General features: G+C 38.9%; 1 protein-coding gene across 6 annotated transcripts in view; it reads right to left on the reverse strand.

The window, feature by feature from the left end:
- Positions 1-11,367, reverse strand: part of PHF6 (PHD finger protein 6) — a 52,791-nt gene extending 41,424 nt beyond the window's left edge. For 2 of the 6 annotated variants that reach the window (XM_067723741.1, XM_067723738.1), the window contains exons 1-3: positions 11,177-11,366; positions 7,056-7,239; positions 6,718-6,819 (exon numbers count right to left, since the gene is read on the reverse strand). In XM_067723741.1, the coding sequence (XP_067579842.1) occupies positions 6,718-6,819; positions 7,056-7,193 (240 nt within the window). In that variant the 5' untranslated portion in view covers positions 7,194-7,239; positions 11,177-11,366. Of the gene's footprint in view, positions 1-6,717; positions 6,820-7,055; positions 7,240-9,279; positions 9,307-11,176 lie in introns of all 6 variants that reach the window. The other 4 variants (XM_067723743.1, XM_067723742.1, XM_067723740.1 and 1 more) reach the window with 3 other exon arrangements.
- Between the last annotated feature and the right edge of the window lie 1,109 nt (positions 11,368-12,476).

The raw sequence follows: 12,476 nt of genomic DNA on the forward strand, positions 1-12,476 counted from the left end.
TTCTACAGCATCATTTTCCCAGTGGAACACACTTCAAATGTCACTTTCTATGAAGTCTTTTGACTTCTCAGGTAAAATTAATTATGGTCCTCTCTCCCAGCTCCCCTGTGGCATTCTTTACATACTTCTAAGGCTAAAGTACATTTATTCATGATTGCATACAAAGTGTCTAGCATTGTGCTTGGTACAAAGTAGGCACCCAATTAAGTATCTGATAAATGGACAGACAGATGATTTCTAGAATCTAGATGGAGGCCTTGACGAATACAATGCCTGAGGAAAACAACAAAAATTTAACACCCTACTGGTAGAGTGAAGGTTGAAGAAACATGAAAACGCCCTTGTTTGAGGCATACACAGCTCTCCACCATCCTGAACAAATAACCAACCTGATTTTTCCCTCTAGATTTCTCTCCTTCCTCTTCAAACTGCTAGAGCTGCAAACAACACTAAAACACTGATTAACCAAAACACAGGAATTTTATGCTTATACTATTACTTCCGTGGTCAATTTACACCTAGCCCATTATTTAAGCTTCACACTATCATCCAATTGAAGCCCTTCCCTCCTTCAAATTCAGCCAACAGTTAATGAGTGCCCACTTACTAGAGTATAACTGAGCACAAATGATACGCCAAGCATCATGCTAAGTGTTTTCCATGCATTTCCCCCACTTAATCCTATGCTGGGCAAAGAAAATACAGTCTGCTCTCCCAGAGTTCACAACACAGTGGAGAAGAATGGCTTGCGCACGTGTAACAAGTACAATGCATACTGTTAAACTCTATGACAGAGGTGAAGGTTGAGTTAGACTCAGAAACAGACAGAAGTTCTGAGAGGCAGCTAGGAGATGAATAACATCTGTACATGCACAGATATGGGGACAAGCAGAGGATACTTGGGAAACCGAGAGGAGAGGGGATGACATTAGGAATGGAAAAAGTGGGTTAAGGTACGACTTCTGAAGGGCAGATATTATTTTGTAGGCAGTAAGGAATCAGTAAAGGTTTGGAGTCAGGAAGTGAGTGATACTAGGTTATAAAAGTAGAGATCAAGTAAATACCAGCAGTATGTTGGAAGGATGGGAAGAGGAAGACTGGATACAGGGTCGCAGTAAGAAAGACAAGAGGGCTGAGACATCCCAGAAGTAGAATCGATGTGACTGATGTGGAAGAAGGAAGAACTGAAGGTAAATGATTCAGAAAGAGAATCTGGTTTCAGGGTAGGGAGATGATAAATACTGGTTGAGTTTAAGATGCCTGCAGGACATCTATGTACAGCAGACAAATATGCTGCCATTATTATACTTCATCCTCCACAATGACTACTGTGTATCACCTGTCTCCTGAAAAATCCTGCTTTACCCCTCCTATCTAAGTTGAAATTCCTGCTAATGTTTGAAGACCCTGTAATCATCCCACCTTTCTCAATTCTAATCCATTACTGCCAGTCTCAATGACCCATTCTGTTATAGTTAACCTATTTCATGGACTCATCCTTTTTTTTTTAAACTTACCATCTCTAGGAAGTAGTCTTAACCACCTAAATTGGCAAGATCCCTCCCGCACAGAATAAAAAGGTGTATCTATAAACTGTCATGTATGCAGATTCATGGCATGCCCAATATCTAGATCATGAACTCTCAAAATGAGACACCCTGTTTGGGGTGCCAAGCACTCTACTGGTACTGAGTAAATAAACTAAACACTATGTAAAATTTGTCTTTTTATTTTCAGAGGCTACAAAAAGTATCTTGAGGGCAATAGAGACTTGGCATATTCTTACATAGTATGTATGTAGGATTTTTGTCCCCAAAACAATGCTATTAACAGAATATATTAATAGGAGTCTGATTATGTCCTAAGTTCAGTACTATTTCCATCTTTATTAGAAAACTTCTAAGCTCTAATCATTACATTTTTTAAAATGTGATTTTTGGTTAGGTAGCTTAAAAGGCAGTCTAGTATAACCTAGAGAGTAAGAGTTCTGGCTTTGGAGATTAAGAGTTCTGGCTTTGGAGTTAACTGGCCCTGGATTCAAATTCCAGCTCTGCCACTTACTAGCTATATGACCATAGTCAGGTTACTTCTCTGAGCCTCAGTTTCCTGATCTGTAAAGTGAGAATGAATACCTTCCTATCTCACAATATGACTGTAAGGATTAAAAAGGTTCATGTATTTAAAGTACTTAGCCCAGTTCCTAGCACATATTAAGTGTTCAATAAATGTTAGCTATTTCTGCTACTGAAAAAAGCAGGAAAAATGTTCAAAGGACTTCTTAAGACATGTGAGTAAAATTTAGTTTGAAAAAGGGAAAGTTTAGGAATGACCTGAGGATAGTCATCAAGTTTATGAAGGACTTTTCATTTTTAATATAGAAAAAACCAAATATTTCTTTTAATGGAAAGAGGCAGACCTAGAATAAATGACTCTAACTTAAGTGAGATACTTGAGTTATACAGGAGGATGAATTTCGCAACTGTGAAGAGTGTTATATAATACTGGTCCTGTTTCAGGTTGCTTGGGTAGAATCACAATTTCTTGATATATTTAAAATAAGATAGACAAAAAAATCTATGTTACATGGCTTTTAGGTAATCTTGCCTAAGGGGAAGGAAAGTGAACTAAATGGCCTCTCAACTCCTTCTGTTCCTAGAGTCTGTGATATATGTGACATAGGTACCAATTTTAACAGTAACTATCTGATGTGGATACTCTTTTTCTTTTCTTTTCCTTTTTTTTTTTTTGGTGGGATCTTAGTTCCCTGACCAGGGATTGAACCCTGGTCCCAGCAGTGAAAGTGCCGAGTCCTAACCACTGGACTGCCAGGGAATTCCCCCGATGTAGATACTCTTAATGATCTCACCACCTAGTTTCATCCAGCAAGAGTATGTTCTTCAAATATACTCAAGTGTCTCCTTAAACAAATGAAAACGGCAACGATAACTCATAATCTTACTTGGAAATTTGCATTTCTTGGCTAGATGGCTGGAGAATAAGCGTAGATGGTACAGATGTGGTGTCTCCACATATGAATTCAAGAGGAACTAGAAACCATTCTGGAAAAAAAAAATCTGTCTTAATTGCAAAAACAGAGTCTCAAATTATAAAAACCTTAGTAGGCTGGCAAATGTCTCCTGGTCCATCTTGGTGCTTAAAGGTGATGTAAAAGAGATGAATATGTTCGTGTGGAATGGCTTTCCTCCCTGATCCTTGTGGCTGACATGAAAATCTTGGAAAATGGCCTATGGCAGCAAGAACACACTTGCCACCCATACCTCCTGCTCTACTGTGAATTCCCATCCTCTCAAGACTCTGACCCATCTGGCCGCCTATATACTTTCACCTCAAACCCCAGACTCTTCTCTTTATACTTTTCTTTGGGGCAAGTGAGAACCTCTGGAGCCAGCACGAGATACAGACTGGAACCTGTCTTAAAAGCACCCATGGACCAGCACTCCTGTTTTTCATTATTTTCAACGGGAATTCATGACCCACTTTTCACCTAAAATCTAGATGAACAGGAGCCAGGGCAGACTCACAGGATAAAATGCCTTAAAAAGTCAATTATGGAAACTGATTATCTAGTTTACACGTAGCTTACCTACTTACATGAAACTCTTCACTTTTTTTCTCCCTTTCTATTTGATTTATGGCCCTTTTATTGCTTAGACAAATCTACAAAGGGAAAAGTAAATAAGAAAACCAAAATCTGGAATTTTGGTTACTTGATAGTATTTCACGTAAAAATGATGTAATGGAAGGGACAAAACTAAAGGTTAAAAGGTGACTTAAAAATTATTTCAAAATTGGGCTTCCCTGGTGGCGCAGTGGTTGAGAGTCCGCCTGCCGATGCAGGGGACATGGGTTCGTGCCCCGGTCTGGGAAGATCCCACATGCCGCGGAGTGGCTGGGCCCGTGAGCCATGGCCGCTGAGCCTGCGCGTCCGGAGCCTGTGCTCCGTAACGGGAGAGGCCACGACAGTGAGAGGCCCGCGTACCACCAAAAAAAAAAAAAAAAAAAAAAAAAAAGAAAAAAAAAATTATTTCAAAATTAAACATACAAATGCTACTCCAGTCCTAGCCCCTATGTAAATTATTTAAATTCTGACATTTTAAGAGAAGGAAAGGGAGCAAAATTATATACCTGGCTCAAAAGTTCTCTCCTTCTGCCACTATTCCTCAATGCTGGATGCCCACAGCCTCAAAATGGCTACAAAACACCTTTCCTAAGGGAATTCCCTGGTGGTCCACTAGCTAAAACTCCATGCTTTCACTGCCAAGGGCGCAGGTTCAATCCCTGGTCGGGGAACTAAGATCCCACGAGTCATGCGGCACAGCCAAAAAAGAAAAGAAAAAAGAAAAAACCCACACCTTTCCTAAGGTAACTCTTTATATCTCTTATAGCACTCTTTAGTTATGCAACATCACTGTTTAGTAAGCAGTGATACAGCATTATCCGTTTACTGTTGGTGACTTGTCCTAAGTTATATAATGTGTCAGTGGCAGTTATTTAAAAACAGGCCTCGAGAATTCCCAGCCCAGCATCCTTTTCATTAGCCTACAACAATATTAGCAGGATCTTATTATTACTTACGAACAATAACTACAACAGGGGCTACCATTTATCAAGTCTTAACCATGTACCAGGTACCATGCTAAATCCTGTATCGTCTCTTTTTTGATTCTCACAATATCCCTGGAAGGCAAGTACTACCGTTATCTCCTTTTGGCAGGCGAAGAAAACATGGTGTAGAGAAGTAAATCAACTTGCCCAGGGTCACCCAGCTAGTTAGTTACTAAAGCTTGTGGTCTTAACCTCCAATACTGTTCTACTCCCTAGATCAAGGAACAAGCTTAGTTATTTATAACTCACTACACTTGGGCAAAAAAATTAACTCCCTACACCATACCATTAAAAATTAATCAAAACCATTTATAATAGTGAAATCTGTACAAAGTTCTGATGCTTTCTGCACAAACAGGTACAAATAAATTAAATCTCCATTGAATTCAGCAATACTGCCAGATGTATGCTGCTGCTTCATATAAAACTAGGCACTGCATTTGTTAATAACACAGTAACACCAGGGACCAAAACTGCTTCTGTTCTGACTAGAGCAGCCATGTCAAATAACAAAAATGCTAACAAGTCAGGATGTAGATGCATTTTCCAGGAATATTCATAATGCCAAGGAATAAATAATGGGGTGATAAGGGTTACAGTACAACTAGCTTCAAGTAAATAGTATTCTTTCTTTGTACCCAAAGTTGTTTTTAAGGACTAGGAAATAAAAACATAACTGCTCTGGTTCTCAAAACTCAGCAAGCCACAGTAACATGAAGAAATCTAAAACCACCAAATTAAAAAAAAACTCATTTTTAAAAAAATGCAGCATTCTATTGCTATCTACAGTTTTGAGGGTGGGGAATATAAACATTTTCACAGTTAAGGTCTCACTACAACAAAAACTGTCTGACCTCTGAATTCCCATTTGTGCCAATACTGATTCTAGGGTTTGAGACTATTTATCCTTAAAACAAATCTCAAATGTTATCTTTGAACTTCTTCAGATTGCTTTTCTCTTTTTTTTCAACTAATACTAGAAAACTGACTACTTTTCAAAATAGATTATTCCTGACATCAAAATGATAGCCCCCGGGCTTCCCTGGTGGCACAGTGGTTGAGAGTCCGCCTGCCGATGCAGGGGACACGGGTTTGTGCCCCGGTCCGGGAAGATCCCACATGCCGCGGAGCGGCTGGGCCCATGAGCCGTGGCCGCTGAGCTTGCGTGTCCGGAGCCTGTGCTCCGCAACGGGAGAGGCCACAACAGTGAGAGGCCCACGTACCGCAAAAAAAAAAAAAAAAATGATAGCCCCCCCTTTCCCATTAGATTCTTTACGAAATATGAGATTACTTAGTGCCTAGGAACATAGATATATGTTCTGCCAAACCCATCTTTAAAATAATGAAACACTTGATAGTGGAGCTACTGAAGGTACATTTACAGATGTAATTTCAATAAAGAGCTCAGAGGAGAAAAATAACCAAATGAGAAGACACTGTCTCAATGTAAACCATAATGTATTAAATAGCAACAGAGACGACACTACCTCTCCAACAGAGCAATACAGTATCTTGCCAAACTGGTTACTTGGTAGTGAAGACAACTGTAGGAACATTACACTTAGCACAGCTTCAGAAAAACTGTAAGATTCACCAAAAGTTATCCAAAGTCAGAAATGCTGTGTTGTATAGCTGAACCATGGTAAAATACGTTGTGCAGCAACTACTAACATTTTCCTGTTGAAAGGGTTCTGTCATCTTCATTTGTAATGATCACAATTACTTTATTAATGGAAAATGAAAACATTTCAGAATTTTAATTATCAAAATATACGTGAATGAAGACTTTAACACATGAAATATTCAAATTAAGCAAACTGCTTGTTTTGTAAGTCAACATGGCCTCCAAGAAGATTTTAATTCTTTTTGAAAAGAAAAAAAATGAATATACATATTGATTCACTCCTTTTTCACTGATTGACAAATAAGTTAAACCTAGCCTTGCAATTTGCTGATTTGGGGAAAAAAAATAAGACTGGAATTAAAAAAATTACACTCAGTTAATAACACGATACACTCTAAAATAAGCAATTTCCTCCTTAATGAGCTTAAAGTAAGTTTTATTCTCAAGAGGCAGAAATACCAACTTACCAGCTTCGTGCCTCTTTTAATTTCCTTTTGGACATCTTCAATAGAAAATCCACCAAGACTTTCGTTATCAGAGTGTGATGATACCAAAGCAGATGAAAAGAGCTATAAATTACATTTAAAAAAAATTAAGGTTCATATATAAAGAAATTACAGTGAAACAGTGAATAAGATGCTAAATTTAAAAGGAAATATTCAAGTAAAAATGGCATAGCATTAGGGAGAAACCATTTCTTAGAAGTTTAACTGGTTTTGCTGTTTTGTTTTGTTTAGTAATCAGGAATATTCATTATTAAGATTCTCATGGTTTCAGATCTCTTGGTTGCTGCGGGCATACTTACCATGCACTTATGGTGTGCTGCCACCTTCTGGTTTTCAGATATTAGTAACTGTCCACATTCCTTGTCTCTATTTGACTTACAAAAGCCACATTTGCGCTGTCTTGTAGGCCCTTTTTTCTGTTCAACTGAGCTTGACATGATTTTTAAATTGCCTTTAGAATGCCACTTTATGTCTCAAGAAATGCTACAGAGAATAAGAAGGGCAACAAAATGGTTAATTTTGTTTTAAAAATCAGTTTACACAGTAATATAAATTGCTTAATATTTGACCTAGGTCTTAATATATGCATTTAAAAATAGCTATTTAGTATAGACAAATTAATATTCAAACCTCTGTAATTTTAAAAAATGTACAGCATATGCATAAAGATAAGTTAATGAAGTACTGAGAAAAATCAAACTGCTCTCAAATTAAGGGACATGTGAAATAATTAGAACTATTTCTGCATGGATACATAAAACACGAACAGTGTATGATATTAAAATAGTCATCTGCTGACATAATTAATGAAAAACATTTTTCATGTATAGCTAGCTAGGTGCCCCTTCAAGGAGACAAAGAATTATACATCTAAGAGCAGAGCAAAAACTAATAAGAGAACTACACAATATCCAGGGTGAACAGAATTCTGTAACTGCACAACTCCTTAAAGCTCACATATTGATAATCCAACAAATGAGAAATGAATTTACATAACCATGACTTTGGAACACTTATTTTTAAAAGTTGAATTATTTTCAAGTTTAAAAAAACCACGTATACATCTTTATTAGTTTTTGCTATTGTATTCCTTTTGCAAGTAAGGAAAACATTCAGCTTTACACCAGTCTATTCAAAAACGCAGACTTTAGGAACCAATCATTTATAAGAACAACTGTATTACCTGACTCTGAGAGTTACTCCAAAAATATGCTTATTAAAGTTACAAACTGACAGTCGTGTTCTAAATGTAGTAACTTTCATACCTTAATTAGTAATACTGTATAAAGAAAGGAAAATTTTTCTGAATGAGCCTTAAATTTAGTCAAATTATAACTATAGGTAGTATAGTCAAACAAAAAAAGGGAAGAAAAGCTCTAACATGGAAGGTTTCAGATTTAGATCATCAATCTCAACATGGATTCTTCAGAAGACTATAAACAAATGTAGAATCAGTTATTTGAATTGTGGAGGTTTCCCAAATCAACATAACTAAGCAGTTCAGGACCCAGGTTACCACAACACACATTACAGTCAATAAAATCTCAAATTTTTGTGTTAACATTTACTAAATTCTTTCCATTCCTCCATACATTTGAACATTTTCAAAATATGTTGAAAAAATGGACTCACTAACACTACACTGTTTCTTTCTGAGAAGCACTTGCTCACCAACAAGAACAGGAGCAGTTGGAAGCCAGCAAGGTGGTAGCTGCAAACCATTCAGTGCTTTACAATGTAACAATGCAAATACTTAAAACTGAACACGAAGTCACAAAGAAACAGGTCTTCTCAGCAATTTACATCTAGGTTTTTCTCTTTAATGAAACTTCAAAGGCCCTGACAGTCTCTGCATTGATGGGTTTAACAAACTCTTAAGGCTATTTACAATTTTAAATACTTCACTCTTCCAAATGGCATCGGATACTTTACAACAGTACTGTATTCATAGCACTGGCTATAAACCGTGAAACTGATTGAAAACAGGCAGCAAATACTTTTAGGATTAAAGAAAAAAAAAAAAGAACATAACAGAGAAACAAAAGAAACAAAAGGGGAAGTGTGTTTGCATTTGCTCAGGCAAATATGTGTTCAGTTGCTTTATCAAGAATGTAGCTGCCAACATCTTTAGAATTAAATATGCAAAACATCAAAATTCATAAATAGCTCCAGAATTTGCTACTTGAGTTCTAAATTAGCTTTCTTTACTACTGTGCAATGAACAGTAAGCACTCTGAAAGCACTGTAATGTATTCAGCATTTCTCCTGGTCATCCTTGGCCAGCTGAAAGGATGGCACATTATGAATCCAATCTATACAGACGTCTTAATGTGTAATTTCTGTACAACCTTAGCATAAGCTATAAAAACAGCTTAAGACAAAGTAAATTCCTAGATTAGAACATCACTTTTTATTCTTAAAATTAATTCTGAAAATGGTGTCCCCAAAATTCTACCCATATTGAATCCTGCCTCTTTCCATTTATAAACAGGTAAATTTCTCATCCTAATTTTGAGAACCTACTTTTCTAGGTATCAAAGACCCCAAAATCTAAAAGAGAAAAAAAGGTACACTTTATTTTGCATTCAAAAATACTCTAGTGTATTTTTCCTGTAATCAGTTTAAATATAATTTGTAAAGTGAACAGAAACGCACATAAAAGTGCACCAAACCAATTAAAAACTTTCCCCAACGTGCAATGAGTAAATGGATTTTTCCACTAAAATTCAAATAATGCATCTGTGCATATCTTGCTAATTTTTTTTACAGCCTCCTTGTAAAACATGAAGTGGAGAACATCATGGAAACAATGACTCCTAGTAAAAATGTCTTCATCATAAAAATGCAGATTTTTATCTAACGCTGTCACATTTGTGGTCTCTACTTGAGGAGAATAAGGGCATTCCAAGGACCAATATTAAGGGGTTCATAATGATCCATACAGTATATGGCATTTTAATTTTAGTCTAAAAGGTTTTTCAGGGCATGGGGAGATCAAACTTTGATGCTTCCACCCAACAATGAAACCTTTTCCTTAAAAGAAACATAGCATTATGGATAATGTTATAAAGCAGAAATAAAGAGGCAAAGATAACAGCGTGAGAAACATAATTTACATGTCCGAAAAAATATAAAAACCCGATTAGTTAGGCTGAAGCAATCAGTGCATTTCAGATTTTCCAAGATGCTTTAAAGCACCAATGTGGAAATAACCTGAAACATCAAGGAGAGCATTCAAGAACCAACTCGAGAGCTCATTCAGTGTCTGATATCTGAAAGACCATTTTCACGGAAAAACAAAACAAAACAAAAACTGCAGTTCCGGAAGATCAAACAATTCCACACGCAAGGAAGTTGAAATATACAGATCAAAATATATAAACGATCCAAGAAGCAGTATTTCTGTCAGGAAAGTTACACTGGAGAGAAATAAACGAATAAGAGATGAACCGGAAGGGCACCTGAATTTGGTTGCACGATATTATTACATGCTTCGCACTGCTTTTTGCGGTTATTCAAAAGGAAACTAAAGGAATTTTCCAGTTGTTTCAAACCCAAGGGTAGAGAAAGAATTTGAACTGTATGAATAAGACCTGATATTACGTAGTAAGCCGATAAAAAGAAAAGGTTTTTCGAAATTAAAGGATTTTTCAACTTCCACGCAGAATATCGAAACGAAGAAATTTCAAAAGAATGCCGTGCTGCTCGTCCATATAATAAAGGATGGTACACATAACGTACCGGAGCCTCTCCGTTATTTATTCCTCAATACACAGTAGACTCCAAGATCTCCCTCTAATCAAGCGCTAGATAAACTCGCAAAACTATCTTCCAATAAAGCACTTTAGCAGGTTCCTTTCGGTCGTAAAGTCAGGGTCCCCTAATTGTCCTTTTCCAATCCTCCTGGATCCAGGAAAATATCACCCTACCACTTTCTTTAACCCTCCTCCCGCCAGGAGTTCGTCCTCTAATAGTCTTCGTTTCCTATCTCAGTTTCACCCCTAATTCCCCCCACCCCGGAGTTTTTCCTCATTCCGTAAGGTTACCCTTCTTGCCATCCTAACAATTCTTCCTCTCACTCTTCCCAAACTGGGAGTCTCCCTCCTTCCCAAATATGTCCTAAGCGATGGCAAAGGCTAAAAATTCCCGGTATTTTGTCCTCCTTAAATGTTGCGCCCCCTCCCCCGAAGTCTAGGCTTAAGCCTAACCTCTCCCTTGGCTCCTCCGAAGCACTTTTCTCAGCAGCCTCTCTGCCAAGCGCCTTCAATGAGCGGCGCTTCTGGGGTCCCTGACAATAAAGCGAGACCACCAAGAGTCCCCCTTAACAACGGGCAGGGGCGGCGGCCTGGCCACCGCCATCCTCCTTGTCTTCTCCCGCCGGGCAGAGAATGGGGGGCCCCAAGGTACCGTGGGGACTCACCGGCGGGGCCCAGAGGCGAACGGCAGGGGAGAAGCGCCAATGAGGGGAAAGAGAAAGAACTCGGTCTTGGTTCTCCGGCAGCGCCTGCGAGCGGGGTTCTGTCGCCGGAGGTTGTTTCCTTTCATTCGAGAACAGACGGGCTCGCGGAGCGCCCTTACGTCGCCCCCCTCGCACGCAACGACTCACATAGCGTTAATACGTCTCGAGCGCGCCGCGGGCCCTGATTGGCTGCAGCGAGGAGGCAGCTGAAGCCGTAGAGCCACAACGCATGTGCAGAAGCCATCCCCGGTACGGATCGGGGCGGCAGGCCCCGCCTCCTGCTCGCGCGCGTACCTTCTATTCTCCGGTCCGCCGCTCAGCCAAGTGTTTGGGGGCAGGATCGGAGGAGATAGAGAAAGAGATTCAAAGATATCGCTGTGGGTTGGGCGGAGAAGGGGCTGGGTTGGGACTAGAAACCGTTGGCCAGAGGCCCCGGGTAACCAGTTTTCAACAGTGATTCAAGTGGGTAGGCCTTATCCCTTGCACTTGTTCACCGAGGCCTTTTCATATCCATTATTTCATTGTACTCTCGTGGCATCCCTTTGAGGTCCCCCGTTCTCTCGTTTTACTGCCAGGAAAGACTGAGAAGCTCGTAGTGGAGTCAGTCTGCCTGGATTTCAATCTTTGGGTGAATAATTTTTCATCTCCGTGCCTTAAATTTGTGTCTTTAAAATGGGGATAAAAATAGTATCTCACGGGTTTATTGTGAGGAAGAAATGAGATAATGCCAGTAAACCGTGTATTAGCGTCCCTGGCGTATAACAGGCCCTGTATAAATTCTGAGATTTTTCATAATCAGAAAAGATAAGTGATTTTCTTCATATTTCACACAAGTAAACCTGACACCTAAACTGAGCGCTTTCCTCTGATGTATGAAGCCAGATTGTGTGGGTTTGAATCTCAGCTCCCCCACTTCTAGCTCTATGACCTTGAGCACGTTGCATTACCTCTGTCCCTCAGTTTCAGCATATCCAAAATGGAGATCACAGTGGTGTCCATCTCATAGGATTGTTAAGAGAAATGAGTTAATATATGTAAATCACATAGAATAACGCTTGGGCACATAGTATGCCCTATGTAAGGGTCAGCTTTTGTTATTTTCTACTGGGCTCACAGACTGCTAGCCAGTGGTTTAAAAGAAAAGAAAAGAAGTTCCTAACAAACCAATGAAATTTTAAAGATGCCCTTCAAGTAGCTATTTTTCCTGTAAAAAAAAAAGGGGGCGGGGGAAAGCAGTGGATTTTCATTGTTTTGATCCACT

This window comes from Pseudorca crassidens, chromosome X (assembly GCF_039906515.1).
Source record: "Pseudorca crassidens isolate mPseCra1 chromosome X, mPseCra1.hap1, whole genome shotgun sequence".
NCBI lineage: Eukaryota > Metazoa > Chordata > Mammalia > Artiodactyla > Delphinidae > Pseudorca > Pseudorca crassidens.